Source organism: Vipera ursinii (genome assembly GCF_947247035.1).
Source record: "Vipera ursinii genome assembly, chromosome: 2".
Lineage (NCBI taxonomy): Eukaryota > Metazoa > Chordata > Lepidosauria > Squamata > Viperidae > Vipera > Vipera ursinii.
In genome coordinates, this window is record NC_139513.1 from 54988684 (window position 1) to 55006471 (window position 17788).

The following is a 17788-nucleotide window of genomic DNA, read 5'->3' on the forward strand; positions in this document are numbered from 1 at the left end:
CTTGACAGCAGGTAAAGAGTTTTAAAGGGAGTTTGTGTGTGTGTGTGTGTGTGTGTGTGTGCGCGGGGGCGCGTTTGTGTGTTTTCATTATATTCAGAAATATATATTGTTTCCATGTTCTAATCCAAAAGCAGACTTAAAGCTCCATAAAGAAGTTGTTTTGATCTTTGATATCATTTTTATTTCTCTATGTCTACAAAACCATCAAAATTCATTTTTATGCAGAAGAATTTTTACCATTTCCATGACTGTCTTTAAAATTACATATTTTTATTTATTCAGAGCCACATTGCTGTATATGCACTGTTGACCCTGTCCTTCAAAAACATTCTAATTAAACACCTGTCCAAATTAGATACTCACCCCCAGCAATTGATTTTAGGGGTTAACATTCTAACAGTAAGATCATTAACCCTATACTGAGGTTATCAGGAACTATTTCAGTACATTTTTGGGAATAATCAAAATAAATTGCGCCCTGACCACCAGAGTTATTCCACGTAATTCAGAAGTCATTACCACATAGGTCTTGAACTCAGTGAACGAGTTTATTAGTTGGTTTCCGCTTTTATGGAACAAGAGTCCTTTTAAGATTGTACAAGCGGACTGACTATTGCTTTTTGGACAGACGTGGAGAATTATTAGCATTTCAACTGTTCTCTTCCATTTACTCTTATGGACTTCAGTTGACCATCTTCCTCGATTTCAACCCTTTCTTGCCCATTCTCGACAATTTTTCGAGTGGTGATTCTCCGCCCATTGATCACTTCTGTCGAAGTCGCTACCGATCTGAAATTCTGTGCTCCACTACTATCATCACCAAAGGACCTGCAGGAGAACATAGTGTGCACACCGGGCCCAAGGGAATTAAACGCAAAATTGGAAAAGGCACCTAGTCCAGAGAAGAGGCCAAAGGGACTTTGCAACCCGTTTCGGTTTTCCTCTCCACGATTATCATCGTCAAATTCGTTGTCCCAGGAGTCATGTGCAAAGATGTCCATTCCTCCAAAAAACTCTCGGAAGATCTCCTCAGGGCTGCGGAAGACAAAGTCAAAATCAAAGGGCCTGTGGGAGAAAGTGCCAGAGGCTCCTCTCCCTCTGAACCTCGGCTCTTTGACAGGCCGGTCATAGAGAGCGCGTTTCTGAGGATCTGACAGAACTTCATAGGCCTCAGCTACAGCTTTGAATTTCTTCTCTGCGTCCTCCTTGTTATAAGGATTCTTGTCAGGGTGCCACTTTAATGCCAGCTTACGGTAGGCCCTTTTAATGTCTTCTTGCGAGGCATTTTGGTTCAGTCCTAGGACTTCGTAATAATTAACCATCCCAAAGAAAAAGGTAGCTGGATTTGGAGACTACTTGGTTGGTTTTCCCAGGGGACACGAGGTCCTGTACAGTTTGGATCCAGTGGATCCAGTAGTTTCGGTTGTGGCACTTCTTTCCTCACAGCCCAATGGTAATGGTTTTGTCGCCAAAGGGAAAGAGAAAGGCAGCTTGCTCATATTGTTTGATTTCAAGACATTTGCTGCTGAGTAGTATTGTGACATCAGAAGCATCTCAGCCAATCAGTGGGCAGAGTCTTTTAATTCCTTTGAGTCAGGCATCAGTCCTATTGTTTGGGTCTGCTATGCAAATTGGCTCCTTTGATAGGTCATATTTCACATCTATGATGCAACTCATGCCAGAGTCTTAGACTGGAAACTTTTCATAGGAAGGCTATGTATGTAAGAGTTTTTTGCTAGTTTGTAGCCAGTCTTCTTCAATTTAGGATGAATGTTTTCTAAAGCACACCTGTTGAGGTGGTCATATACTTTGGTTGGGCAGTTATTCCATAAGCCACAGGAATGGGAAGTGTGTATGCTGTACTCAGATTCCCTGGGTGCCTTTATTTTTCAGTGTCTTGGAACCTCCTAGAGTCATCTCTGCACATTGGCAGAATACATTTTCATCAATTTCAGATGGAAAACCAAAGAAGTGCAAAGACTTAAAGCTCTTTGCAGGAACGGTACATTTAAAAGGATGAGTTGACCACAGAAAAATACTTTTTAAAAACCAAACAATCGAAATTTAACTCTGTTCACACCCCATTCACGAGTAGTGACCCCTTTCAACTTCTGTAAAAAAGAAAGTTCTTTTTTTCTTTTCTTCTTGACGATTGGTGCAGGTCTGACTTTCATCACTGATATTGATGGACAGAAAATGGCACACAGGTAGCGCAGCGTAGACAGCCCCATCAGATACATTGTGTAGTCTGTGCTTGTACATGCCGAATATGCTTCTTTTGGTAGTACCCCAGTCCTAATCCTACTCCCAGCCCCACCCTGCTGTTTTGATTCACCACAAACCTTACACGTAAGCTTCCTTTTTGGGACATCGCTAGCTGGATCTGAAATGATCCGTATTTCTTCCCAGGAAGTGATCAATTTCCACTGCTAAGAGTCTACAGCTGTCATCATGGATTCTCTGCAATTTCTGGGCTTGCCATTATTGTAAGTTCAGCTTGTGTAATGAAGGGGGAGAGAGAGAGTGAGAGAGTGAATTGGGGTGAGTAAGCAAAACGGAGAGGAAGAAGGAACATAAGAAGAAATCAAGGGTGGCACCAGAGTGCCGTCCACATGAAATAGCTACCCACAGGGAAACTAGGTAGGCAGCTCAGTCCCTAGAAACTGAGGCTTTGAAATGAGAAATGTTTTTCGTATCTTAAATCTCAAGTACAAACAATAAAAACCAGCCCAGGCTGTGTTCTTTGAAGAGAAAGTACCAGTGACCTGAGCAGTGGTTATCAGCAGCGTCATTAAGATAAACCCTTAACATGATTTAAAGCATCCGAAAGTGAAGGCAGCAGTTTCAGATACTAACAAAATGGCCTGACATTGGGGATGAAAATCAATAGTAATCAGATGTCACTGAAAATACTCAAAAGTGTCCCCTGACTGATGGAGGTGAGATTAGTGTAAATATTTGTATTCTAATCAGTAGCACGTGAGGGTTGGAGGCAGCCTCTCTGTCTATTTAATTAATGGAGTGGCTTTTAAAAAGGATCCTAATCATATGTGATTGTATCTGCTTATCAACATTTTTGCTAATTAGATGATATGGAGGCAGTCGTTCTGCTAATTCCCTCATCTGAAGAGCATATCCTGCACAGATAAAGTGCAGTCTCTTTTTAAATAAGAAACAATCATGAGACAGACTAACCTTAATGGTGATTATTTTCCTTGGAGCTTTCAATCCACCTCCATCTCTCCCCTTCCTTAGCTTGTTCTTCCAGAATGTCAGACAGACAAAGTTCCTGTGGTCTTCACCCATTTGCTGCCATTGCATTAAGTGTGGTAGTCTCCTTCATCATGGCAAGGAATACCTTGAATGTCTCCAAAGATGTTTTCATTCTTTGATATTACACCCACCTCCAGCGGCTACATGTCTTGTTGCTGGAATTTTCCAAAAAGTTGAGGTTCATAAACCAATAATCTGCTCACGTCCACATTTTAACTCCAAAAAACAACATCAAAACATAAACTTCTTTATATCCACAATTGATGCCTAGGTGGTCTCCTTGAATAATGGACATGTAGCATTATTCCCACTTTAGTATAATCAACAACAATGCTGGCTAAAATAATATGATTTCTGATCCGAGATGTTTGTATCTACAGTATGTATGTGTTTTAGACTGAAAAGATCTGGCTCGTAGTATTTATATTATAAACTATATAAAGTTTAAGTTCTCTGAATGGTTTCCAGTGGAACTTTTTACAGTATGTTCTGTGGAATGTTAGCATTTTTCATACAATTTACAGATGTCCAGTATACCGATCCAAAAGAGGAAAAGAAGGTTTTGATCTGTCCTGTTTCAAGTAAGAATTACTTGCATAAATGAAGACAAGATATTGGCAAGTCTTTCTTTAGACATCTTTTTGAAACAACTGGGATTTGGGGAGAGGGATTATTAGAAGACTTTTGGATGAAAGCTCATAGCATGAATGTTTTGATTGAAAGGTTATTGAAGAGTGCACTGTCTTCAAAGTGTGCTCTGTGAAAGTGGATTTTTAGCATACGTTATAATCAAGACCAATGGTCACACAGGTTGAAGATGACCCTAAGATGCTCTAAACAAATTTCACCCCACAAACTGATGAAATATGCTAACATATGCAAACTTATACATCCCATTAAGATGTTGGAATGATGTATTAAAATATAAGGGAAAATAAAACATGTTTTGATAACTGTGATTTCCTTTGGTATTTTTCTTATTTTAAAGAAACAATCTTAGGTATATTATATATGGGATTGTGTAGGTTTGCATGTGTTTTTTGAACAGTTTAAGAAATGCTGTTTTACAACACTATGAGACCAAGGGGAGGTAAGTACAGTTTTTCACATCTAGTTCCATCCCATAAAGGATGGATTCACACTGACACACTTTATTACCAGCCCTAAGGTAAATTCCTTATCTTTAAGAGATATGCATGTGTATTTGCAAAAAAAATATTACCTGTTCTGCCAGGTCTTTAAATAAATCTATGTCTTGTGATTTTCCTAAAAGATGGCCAAAAGCTCAGGCCATCATAATGGTGGAGTTCAATATTTTTTCAGTCTTACTTCTTTGGCAGACACAGCACTTGTCTCCTATTCTTCATGGAAGGAAAGCAAAAACATACTACTTCTGAAGCTGAGGGAACTCTGACAGGAGGACAGACTCCTGTAAGCAAACTTGTTGACTCCTCCTGGTCCCTGATCTGTCAACTGCAAGCTAGGCCTCTTCCCTGCCCACCTACCTCTACCTACGCACAGCTGTGGAGTAAAAAAAGGCAACAAAATTGAATTATGGCTTGATCTATTTTGCATGATGATCTCCTGTTCTTTTGGCTTTGTTAATTGGAAAAATAATCAGTATACTTTTTTTAAAATGGAGATTCAATTATAGACTACATTAATCTAGAGTTTATGGAGAAGAACTGCTGCTACTGCATTTTATTTGATAAAATACTTTACTCTGACCTGAGAATATCTTTCCAAGTTGTGAAATTCTTCTGAATTCTTCCCTCCATTCCCCCCCCCCCCGCCCTCTGTTTTAAAGTAAAGATGATGATGATGCTGGTCCTTTAAACTGAGAAGACGGAACAGGCTGATGTGTTCATGATTGGTCTATTAACCCCACAACAAGGCCTGGCTTCTTTTATCTAAAACAACAAGAGCTTAAGACATCTGTTCTAAGTACTTTGCCTATCAAAACAAACAAGGGTCACACTTCATTCTGCCAGTCAAACTGTCATCATATTTTTCTCCCTTGCCACATGTCTGCCCAATGAACCCTTCTCAAGATGTTATGGCACAGGAATTTTTGCCTGATTTTATAAATTAGTTCTTTCTTTGATGTTGCTCAATCTCAAAGCTGCTAAACATTTGGGAACCTAGTGCTGCTGTTAGTTTATCTTCTACTGCTGATAATACGTACAATATTTATTGGAGGGTAGGTTTTTATGTTGTGTTTTTTTACTGGATTCCTAATTTTACCATAACAATAAAAACCCTATACAGTAGGCTGGCCTGAGACACAATGACTGGCCCAAACCCATCCAGTAAATACCCTGATTGAATCTGAACTTAAACAGGAGAATTTGACATCTTAATCACTACTCTATTATGGCTGTCTAGGCATGTAATCCTGAAAGATAGCACCAGACCAAACAGGAGGCAAACAGGAGCTCTGGAACTGCTCGTAAAATCATATTAACTAAGTCAAGTAAAACTAGGACTTACCAATCCAGCTGTTAGAATTGCAGATGATCTATAGAAAGTCAGCAAAGTTTTCTGACTCTTGGCATAATTATTTTTTCACCTAAATTAAGTGAAGGAAACTTGGATGAATTACATAAATGAAGGAAATTTCATTTACCAACCAACCACAGATATTATGTGAAAAAAATGTGAAGGACATTTGGAAAACAAATTTCACACAGATCCACAAAGGAAATTTCAACTTACATCGATCTAAGTGTGTGCTTTTTATAAATCGTTCTGATTAGGAAAACCTTAATATTTTCAGTGACAGAGTTTTGTTTTGTGGCAGTCCTTTTTTTAACTCCACTATCAAACTGAATTGCTTCCCACCCATATTTCAATTGGCATAAAGCTATTTTAGCATGAAAACCACTCATCTCAATGGTGCTTCTGCTGCCTTTGTTCATAGTCACTTGATTTTCCTCTAAGGAAATAGAAACAAAGCCAGAATCTAACAGATTGTATACATCTTGAGGATATTCCTGGAAAGGATTGCAAAAGGGAAAAAGCAGTACATTAGCAACGGCACCTCTAAGGATGACTTAAACCTGCCTCATTATGGGCTAGGGATAAGATGAAGACAATGTTTATACCCCCTTTGAGTTCATGTTCAGTGTTTTGTCCGTGCCTAAATGATTTTGCTTAGAAGTGAAGGTATTTGACGTAGTGGACAGCTTTAGGACCAACCAAAGTTTCAAATACACACTTCCACTCATTCAGAAACAAACTGGTTCAATTGCTGAGCACAGATGATGCTGTGAGATCACAACAATACGGACTGAGTTCTGAAAGGACAAAACGACTATATGTAGAGTGCGCACTGAACTGAAGGTGGCTTGAAATAAATTGTGCTGCTTCTTTTTGTCTGGGGAAAAAGAAAATATTTTAGCAGGATTTTTTTTTAACTTTATTTCCAAAAACAGCAAAAACAAAGACAATAGATGTAGGAGACTTGGAAAAGTAAAGCAGCTTTCACATATTTCTAAGTGCAAAAAATATAGGAACTTATAAATTCAAAGTTTCTTAGTCCTTTTGCTGAAGAAGGGAAGAATTATTATACTTAAAATATACTAAGACCTTAATTTCCCTATTGGATTAATACATTTTCTTTTCTTTTAGGATTTTTTTTTTTTTACATTTTGAGCCATAGTCATCCAGGTCTCATATAATATATGTTATGTTGAATAACTGAAACAATATGTCATGAGGAATTAAGATCCAGACATTCCCTAAAATTAGTATAAACAAACTAAACATATTTTCGGAATAATGTCAATGGATTTCACATTTTTATCATTACTGTATATGCTGATTAGTGCTCTGAAATGTGTAAGTTTCCTTTTTCTAACTCAATCCTATGATCTTGATAAAATTATGAGTTTTTACTTTTTTAAATACACTAGAGAACATCTCATCATTTGAGACTTGAAATGTGTGGTAAATTTGATGTGATTAGATTGAAAGTTTTCTTGATACTTTTTCATCCAGCTCTTGTTGTTGATGAAGATGATATGATCTATTGACAAGAATGTATGTGAATATACTGCAAAACGAAAGGTGAAAACAGAGAAAGAAAGAAAGAAAGAAAGAAAGAAAGAAAGAAAGAAAGAAAGAAAGAAGGAAGGAAGGAAGGAAGGAAGGAAGGAAGGAAGGAAGGAAGGAAGGAAGGAAGGAATAATAATAATAAACCTTTATTGTCAAAGTACAACATGTGTACATTGAGATTAGCTGAGCCTCCCCCTGTGCTCTCTCCCCCCAATACACAGTGACAACAAACCCTCCATCCCACCACACTATGTGAACCAACTACACCACACACCGGCCTCCCAAGTCAACTCTGCATAAGATTACATCCCATTCAAAAGCCTAACAGCCCACGGATAAAAGCTATTCTTCAGCCTGTTGGTACGGCTGGCTATATTCCTATATCTCCTACCGGATGGTAGGAGAGTAAAGAGATACCGTCCAGGGTGTGAGTCATCCCTGAGAATCTTCCTCACTCTTCCAAGGCAACGAGCCCTGGCGATGTCATCCAGTGGTGTCAGGGAACAGCCCACAATGTCTTGTGCTGTGCTCACTACCCTCTGTAATACTTTCCTATCCGCGGCTGTCAGACCGGCATACCAAACCACAATACCATATGAGAGGACGCTCTCTATGGTAGACCGGTAAAAGAGGGTCATTAGCTGTTGTTCTACCCTGTTCTTCCGCAAGATCCTAAGAAAGTGAAGCCTCTGTTGGGCCTTTCTAGCCACCTGGGTTGTGTTAACTTTCCAGGTCAGATCTTCACAGAGGTAGACTCCCAGAAATTTAAAGGAGGGAACTCTCTCTACACAGTCCTCCCCGATGTAAAGTGGGGCAGGTTCCTCTTTTTTTCTCCGGAAGTCTAACACCATCTCTTTCGTCTTGCTGATGTTTAGGTGCAAGTTGTTGTTACTACACCATATGGATAGTTTTTGTACCTCCGCCCTATATGCTGTCTCATCCCCACAGGAAGGAAGGAAGGAGAAAAGAAAAAGAAAGAAAGAAAGAAAAAGAGACATCTGGGCCCAGTGCTCTTCAACATCTTCATCAGCGATTTGGATGAGGGGATAGATGGGGAACTCATCAAATTTGCAGACAACAGCAAGCTGGCAGGAATAGCCAACACTCCAGAAGATAGGCTTCAGATACAGGAGGATCTGGACAGACTTGAACACTGGGCGCTATCTAACAAAATGAAATTCAACGGTGAAAAAAGTAAGGTTCTACACTTAGGCAGGAAAAATCAAATGCACAGGTATAGTATAGGTGGTACCTTGCTCAATAGTAGTAACTGTGAGAGGGATCTCGGAGTCCTAGTAGACAATCACTTCAATATGAGCCAGCAGTGTGCTGCAGCTGCCAAAAAAGCCAACATAGTGCTAGGCTGCATTAACAGAGGGATAGAATCAAGATCACGTGAAGTACTAATACCACTTTACAGTGCCTTGGTAAGGCCACACCTACATCCAGTTTTGGTCACCATGATGTAAAAAAGATGTTGAGACTCTAGAAAGGGTACAGAGAAGGGCAACAAAGATGATTGGGGGACTGGAGGCTAAAACATATAGGGATCGGTATGTGGAATTGGGTATGTGTAGTTTAATGAAGAGAAGGGTGAGGGTTGACATGATAGCCGTGTTCCAATATCTCAGGGGCTGCCACAAAGAAGAGGGAGTCAAGCTCTTCTCCAAAGTGCCCAAAGACAGGACAAGAAGCAACGGATGGAAGCTAGTCAAGGAGAGAAGTAACCTAGAACTAAGGAGAAACTTCCTGACAGAACAATTAACCAGTGGAACAACCTGCCTCCAGAAGCTGTGAATGCTCCAACACTGGAAGTTTTTAAGAAGAGACTGGACAACCATTTATCTGAAATGGCATAGGGTTTCCTGCCTGAGCAGGGGGTTGGACTAGATGACTTCCAAGGTCCCTTCCAACTTATTATTATTATTAAGTGGTCTTCCAGCCTCTGCATAAATGCCTTCAGTAAAAGAGAGTCTCTTGCCTCCTGAGATACTAAGTTCAATTATCAAACAACTCTTTTCATTAGAATGTTTTTCTCAAGGTCCATCTGAAATCTTACAATTTAATAATATAATGAAAATTCATTTGATTTGTCCTCTCTTCTGGAACAAATGGAAAACAATTCTGCTCTACATTCTATATGGCAATTCTTCAATACCTCAAGGTACAGTAACTTTCATGTCTTCCTGCAATCTTGTCTATTCTATGCTAAATATATCCAATGCCTCCAACTGTTCCCCATGTGTTTTTCCAGATCATCTGCGTCTGATCATCTGAGTTCCCTTTCTTTGCATATTTATTTATTTATTTGATTTTTTTTAATCCCACCATTATTATTTTCTATAAATAACTCAAAGTGGCAAATGTATGTTCCATTTCACCAATATCCTTCCTAAAATGCTGTCTGGTCAGTGGAGAACACAGAAAGATGCTATATATCTTGTTCTTAATGCTACAATTGGAATAGTGCATTTACTTTAGGCAGGTACATCACTCTTTGGAATTAGGTTGGTTTGTGAACCATGAGAACACTTAAATCTTTTTCCATGAACTGCATCACAACATGGTACTCCCAACCTATGTACTCACAATGTGATTTTTTTTACCCTAATGTAGAATGTTGTATTTATATTAATTTTATATTATTTTACTTCTGCTGTTTTGTCCCTAATGTTCCAGTTGAATCTTGATAGTCCTCTAAAGTTTTTGTTAACCCTCTGCCCCATTTCTTGTGTCATCTGCAAATCTGATCATCATATTTTAATTCTTTCATCCAAGCAATTTATAAATACATTGAACATCACAGGTCACAGAATGAAGCCCTGCAGTATGCTTCAACACCTCCTTCCAGCTTTTGTGGAGTCACTGATCCACACCATTTAATGGTAGCATATTGTTGTCTTCTCTACAAGAATCTCCTAGAAGAATTTGTTACATGCTTTCCTAAACATCCATCACATTCCCTTGTTAGTTAAACTGATCTTTCTATCAAATTGAAGTCAGATGAGTTTGACATGATTTATTCCTCATTAACCAATGCTGGTTTCTGCCATGTAGTACATTCTTTTCTTAATGCTCACAAACTGACAGGTTAATAATTTGTTCCACAGCAGGACATTTCTATATATTCAATCCATGCCAGAAGTTCTAAACAAATAGAATGTACAGTATATGATAAACAGAGGACTCTTCCTGTAGTTTTCAAAAAACAAAAACAAAAAAAAACACACACCATATGGCAAGGAAGTTACAAGTCTGATTTGAAACTAGCATTATTGCTCTCGTATGAATAACCCAGATTTAAAGAACTGCAAAATCTCTAGTAACTATCTTAAGTCAAATAGAAACCATTTGCTTTCAAAGAATGCTTCGTTAAAATCCATCAGAGCAAAACTTTGCGAGAAAATGAACAATTAAACAGAGTCAGAACTAGTCCATGCTTGGATGACAACCTATAAGGAAATCTTGGAGTTGTAGATTAGAATGGGAAGTTAAAATCTTTCAAGAATAAGGCAATGACCAACAGTTTCTATATTGTAGCTAAATAGTCTAAAAGCAGAGTAGTCAGCAAGATCTAAGCTCAATATGAGGTAATGGTTACCTATGCTTTTCATTAAAGATTCTGTCATTTCAATTCTTTCAATTAAACATTCATTACAGATTCAGAAATAAAATTCTAAATTAATCATTCTCACCATTCCAAAATGAAACCTTTAGATACTTAATTCATGTGGAGCCCAAATATCTAAGTCACGGGTCTCCAAACCTTTTAGTCTGAGGGCCACATTGGACATTTTTCAAACATTCAAGGGCTGAGAGAAAAAACCAACTTTATAAATGAGCGAATAACATTGAATTGAATGAATGTGTTTTAATAAATCAAATTTGTTTCTGCCTTGCAACTTTAGACTCAATTGGTTCATATGGCCTATCATATCAGCAAAGATTGCCAATTTCCAAAGCCAGACAATGTTTGATAACTGTTGTTTAGGCTGATTCCTCTCTGTAAGAAATGATTTGATCTCCTCTCTGAACTGAAATACCCATGATAGAACCTTTCCACAACTAAGCCATAGAACTGCAGAAGGGAAGGGAAGGGAATAAGAGAAGGCAAGGCAAGGCAAGACTTTATTGGCCAAGTGTGATTGGGCACACAAAGAGTTTGTCTAACGGAAGTCAAGTTCAATTCAGTTCTTATGTCTGGGGTATAAAACATAAAATAGAGAGAAGCTATGCTGGATCAGGTCAGTGGCCAAACAGTCCAGAGCACTCCTCTCTCCCCACTCCCACAGGCAAAGGAAGCTACCCTCCAGATTTTAAAGGGAAAGATGCTTCCCCTTCCTTGTCCAGCGACCCATCAGCTGGCTTGCAACCCCCCTCCCCATCATCAGAGCAATCAATAGAGTCATAGTTTCCTTTCCAAATAGTGGTGAATACATAACTACTTTCTCTCTCAGTGCTGTTTGGAAAGGATCAGAGCACAGCACATGGGATGAGCTGGCAGGAGGGAAGGAACCTTCCAGAAGGTCAGATATTGCCTGTGGGCCATAGTTTGGAGACCTCTGGTCTAAGTCACTATTTCTACTAATCTACCATTCCCTTTAAAAATCCATACATATATCATATCGGTCTCCCTTTATTCTTTGTTAGCAAGCCAAAAAATTTACACAAATATGAGCTGCCACTGCTGTGGCTACTGCCTGTGGATGGCCTTGGGCTAGGTTGAAACAGGAAATAAGATTTGTCCCATGTCTGGATAGGTCATTATTTCTGAGACTCAGTTCCACTTCAGTAAAAAATAAAAATAAAGATTTCTTTGCCATGAATGAAGATAAGTAATAGAAGGATTGGAGTTTCCTTTGTGTGTTTAGCAACAGTTGTGGTAAAGCTCCATAGAGCAACTACTGTATGCTCAGCACAGTCTAGCAAACTCATACAATGCATTAGTCCATAATGTGGTTTGACTGAGCATTGTCTGGGAAATCACCATTGAATTTGGTAAACTGGGTTTTACAGGATGATATTAAATTCATGCTCAAAAAGAGTCCAATTATCTACTGAGTAGCAGCAGGTGACACTACATGGGCTACCCAGACTGCTGGTCAACTTTTAGCCCTGTTTCAGAGGCAGGTCTTCAAGCCAATCAGTTGGAAATCTGGCAAGTACAGAGGAGAGGAGAGTCAGTTGGTGTAGTAGTTAAGGCATCAGGCTAAAAACCAGGAAACAGTGAGTTCTAATCCTGCCTCAGGCACAAAACTAGCTGGGTGATTTTGAACCAGTCTCTCTCAGCCCTAGGAAGGAAGCAAGAACAAATCACTTCTGAAAATCTTACCAAGAAAACTTTGAGGATTAGTCCAAGAGCCAAAACTGACCTGAAAAAAAAAGAAACAGGGGAAAGCTGGACTGAAAGAACTGGACTTTTACACAGTCTGTGGCAGAATGGCCTAGGCCAGGGGTAGGTAAACCTGGCTCTTTTATGACTTGTGGACTTAAACTCCCAGAATTCCTGAGCCAGCATAGCCTAGGAGACAGAGTCCAAAAGCCAGAAAGGAAGAATCATCTCCACCCCAGGCCTAAGGTTATCAGCTGAGCCAATCCTACTCTTCAAAGTGACTGGAGAACACAACCAACAGAACGACTGACTAAATGCATCGGATTATATCCACAACAAAACCTGTGCTATAATAATGGAGAAAATACTAATTTAACACAATAACAACAAAAAGTGACTTAAGGCTACGCCCAGCAGTGCTTCTCAGTTGAGTTGTGAGCACCATTATACCTGATTTCTGAGCGCATTCATATACATGGCTCTACAGCAGCACAAGAGAAAGCACTTACATATTTAGATTAGATCTGAAAATATATACTTAGAATGGAGTTTACAATTAAAAACAAAAACATAAATCACTAGCATTAATAAATCAGTATTAAAGCTGCACATTCTTTTCACATATCTAATCATTTCATTATTTTTCATAGGAAATCCAGAAGATTTAGAAAAGGGTTAATTTTCCGTGACTAAAATGAGGCTTCAGAACAAATGAGTCACTTTTAGTGCTTAATTTTTGAGAAACTATTTGAAAGCCTGAAGCTTGACTTTTTACATGCCTGAGGATTAGTTGTATTGCACCTTGAGAAAAGGGCCTTCTGCATGAGCTCCAGATCCTCTCATCTTTGTATCACCCCTGCCGGTATTGCAAAGTCTATTTGAAAATAAATTCCATCCCTTATTAAACTATTATTTTGCTGTTTGAATATGAGCTGTGAGACATGAACACTTGCAAACTTATAGCAGAAGAATTTGATCCAATCCATCCTATCAGATTAATAATCTCACACAGGAACAATTCTCACACAACACTTTGCATTAATGCAGACATGTCAAACAAAAGGCCCGGGGGCCAGATCCAGCCCGCGAAGTGGTTTCATGCGGTCCGTGAAGCCATCCTGGAAACAGTGAGGGAATGGCCCCCGCTGCCTTGGCCCTGGCCCAGAGACCCTCCTTTTGCCAAAGACCCTCAGATCTGTCCCACTCCTGCCCAGGCCCCCATAGGCACCCTTGATGCGAACGATGTAGAGCTGGCCATGCCCACCCAGTAGGCCATACACACTCTAGCCACGCCCACCCAGTAGGCCACGCCCACCCAGGCCATATCCACCCGGCCCCCTGAGGGCAACTACAATGCTGATGCAGCCCTCAATGAAATTGAGTTTGACACCCCTGCATTAATGGGTGGCTTTAAGGGTTGATAAAGAAAAATATTTTAATGGAAAAGGTGGATCAGTTTTCTTCAGGGTGAATTAGAACCAATAAATAGTCAAAATTGAGCCATGATGCGTTTAGGTATTTTGGGCTGCAGTTCCCATAGCTCTTAAACCATAAGTTTTGCGGAATAGATTTTTGACTGGAACATTCCTGCTATAGGTGACACAGCATTGTCAACAGCCATCTAACAAGCAGCAGATTGATAGCCTTTTCTTTTATAGTACATGTATTTTTATCAAAAAATAAACATCTGAAGATGTTACCTAGCCTGGTAATAAAACATTCAGAAACCAACTCACAAGCTCAGAGAACGAACCTTCACCCTCAGAGAAATTCTTTCTAAATGTGCATCAGTATCATACATTTACATTAGAAAGCAAATGCCAAATGGTGTCTTCTTTTACTCTCCTGTATTCCCTTTCATTTCATGTTTTATCTTTCGTAGACATGATACTTTCCTGACTAAGGCAACATTCACACAGCAACTTTCATCTAATGAGTTCTTTCAGGAGCTTTACGGGACAGTTGGAACTTCCATAGCATAGAAAACTCTAATCTTGGTTCCCACGGAGTTGCTAGGACAGACCTTAGACATTCTTTCAAGGTCACACAGGAGATTCAGTTATCACACTTCGGCTTACTTTTTATTCTAGAAGTCTGATTTAAATAATGTAAAAGAAAGGATATTGAGAAAAAAATCAGATTTGGGTTCTCCTCCAGGCTATGCCATTCTTCCCTTTTCCACTTCAGTTCAACTCTTTCTTTCATCTATCTATCTATCTATCTATCTATCTATCTATCTATCTATCTATCTATCTATCTATCTATCTATCATCTTCAAAAAAAGGGGGAAAAATAGATCCAGGAAACTACAGACCTATCAGCCTGACCTCAATACCTGGGAAGTTTCTGGAAAAGATAATCAAACAATGAATCAGCAAACACCAAGAGGCAAACAAAGTCATTACTAAAAGCCAACATGGGTTTGTCAAAAACAGATCATGCCAGACAAAACTTATTGAATTCTTTGACCAAGTGACAAAATTAGTGGACCAGAGGAATGCTGTGGATATAATTTACTTGGACTTTAGTAAGGCATGTGATAAAGTAGATCACAACCTACTACTTGATAAGATAGAAAAATGTGGGTTAGACAGCATCACCACCAGATGGATTTGTACCTGGCTGACCGGCCGTACTCAGCGTGTGGTCCTCAATGGAACTGCATCTACATGGAGGGAAGTGTGTAGTGGGATGCCCCAGGGCTCTGTTCTAGGCCCAGTGCTCTTCAACATCTTCATCAACAATTTGGACAAAAGGATAGATGGGGAACTCATTAAATTTGCAGACGACAGCAAGCTGGCAGGAATAGCCAACACTCCAGAAGATAGGCTTAAGATACAGAAGGATCTTGACAGACGTGAACATTGAGCACTATCTAATAAAATGAAATTCAATGGTGAAAAAAGTAAGGTTCTACATTTAGGCAAGAAAAACCAAATGCACAGGTATAGTATAGGTCAGGGGTGTCAAACTGCTGGCCCGCGAGCCGGAACATCATGGAGAAACCGCGCCCATCCCATTTTCGGCAATGGGAAAAAGTTCTGATACGTTTGACATGCCTGGTATAGGTGATTCCTTGCTCAATAGTAGTAACTGTGAGAGGGATCTTGGAGTCCTAGTGGACAATCACTTAAATATGAGCCAGCAGTGTGCTGCAGCTGCCAAAAAAGCCAACACAGTGCTAGGGTGCATTAACAGAGGGATAGAATCAAGATCATGTGAAGTATTAATACCACTTTACAATGCCTTGGTAAGGCCACACTTGGAATACTGCATCCAGTTTTGGTCACCATGATGTAAAAAAGATGTTGAGACTCTAGAAAGAGTACAGAGAAGAGCAACAAAGATGATTAGGGGACTGGAGGCTAAAACATATAAGGAATGGTTACAGGAATTAGGTATGTCTAATTTAATGAAGAGAAGGACGAGGATAGCAGTGTTCCAATATCTCAGGGGCTGCCACAAAGAAGAGGGGGGAAGGGTCAAGCTGTTCTCCAAAGTGCCCAAAGGCAGGACAAGAAGCAACAGATGGAAACTAATTGAGAGAAGCAACCTAGACCTAAGGAGAAACTTCCTGACAGTTAGAACAACTAACCAGTGGAACAACCTGCCTCCAGAAGTGGTGAGTGCTCCAACACTGGAAGTTTTTAAGAAGAGACTGGACAGCTATTTGTCTGAAATGGTATAGGGATTCCTTCCTGAGCAGGAGATTGGACTAGATGACCTCGAAGGTCCTTTCCAACTTTATTCATTTATATTATTATTATTATTATTATTATTATTATTATTATTATTATTATTATTATTATTATTATTATTATCTACATCTATCATCTATTTGTTAATCTATTAGCTATCTGTCTATCATCTATCTATCATCTATCTATCTATATCTATATCTATATCATCTATCTATATCTCATCTATTTGTTAATCTATTATCCATCTGTCTATCTATTATCATCTATCTATATCTATCTATCTATATCTATATCATCTATCTACATCTATCATCTATTTGTTAATCTATTATCTATTTATATGTCTGTCTGTCTAGCTATCATCTAGCTATCATCCATCTAGCTATCAAAATAACATATCGCCCATCTCACTTAAATGTCATTTTCTACTATAGCTGAATTGTCCTTTGGCTATCTGGGATGGTATGCTTTCCCCAGTGAAATCTGAGTTCCTGGAAGCTGAATTTCCAGTCAGAGAGTTATAGCCTGGACAATTGCAAGGTCATTTCCAACTGTCACAACCCCTGAAGTTTATGGGGGCTTAGAATTCATTGCATTGACAGTTTTGAGGTCAGGGTCAAAGAAAATAGGCACGTTTGCTGGGAAAAGGGGAGAGGTAGAACACCATGATGTTGAGAGTAAATCATTGAAATGTTTTCACTTCCATACGGTAAAAGTAAAAACAGAGATGTCTGCCTATTTTATGCAGAATTGACTTTATTAATGGCTGCTGAAGCTTTTTGAAGTTCAAAAATAGAATCTGAATGCCTTTTTGGTTGTTCTTTGCAGTTCTCAATTTACAAAAAATGTACTGTATAGGAATCTCTCACTTTGGACAGCAACGTACGTACTATGCAAATCCACAAGGATGTATTTGTATCATTCAAGCTGATAGGTAAGAATGCATTTGATAAATGAAAATTTTATGCTAGTTTGTCTTGATAGTATATACAGATTAATTTCTATAAAATATTTAATCATGTATTTTCATGCCTGAATAGTAAAAAGTCAAAATTATGCTATCTTCTGAGATCTGGGTTAAATCATGGAGACTTTGTGCTATGTTGCTTTTTTGGCAGCAGCATGAAAGTAGTTTGCCATTATTACCTTCCACACAATGTTGTTGCTGTTGTTGCTGTTAGTTGCCTATGTAGCTTATAGCCCTGATATTCCCTGGAATTCTCCCAACAAAGGACCAATCCTGCTTATAAACATTTGTTTCTGACTTTTAACATCAAGGGCATAAACTACATTGAAAACCTAGGACTGTTATTTTTAATGCTATGTCTAGTAGAGACTGTCTGAATTATTTGGAAATGCATTTCAAAGCCTTGCATCCTCCTGAAGGCTCCAGGTTCCACTGTGGTTTCTGAGAATATGCTGTATG

General features: G+C 39.0%; 1 protein-coding gene and 1 long non-coding RNA gene across 2 annotated transcripts in view; both read right to left on the reverse strand.

Moving 5' to 3' along the window:
• The window catches only part of LOC310635416, a 790193-nt gene that overhangs the window by 554841 nt on the left and 217564 nt on the right, over positions 1-17788 (reverse strand). The gene's annotated exons all lie outside the window — the stretch shown is intronic.
• On the reverse strand, positions 642-1322 carry DNAJB8 (DnaJ heat shock protein family (Hsp40) member B8; the record flags this gene model as incomplete). Its single annotated transcript, XM_083350883.1, has 1 exon — positions 642-1322. One exon carries the CDS (start codon positions 1320-1322, stop codon positions 642-644), a length of 681 nt encoding a protein of 226 aa, XP_083207009.1.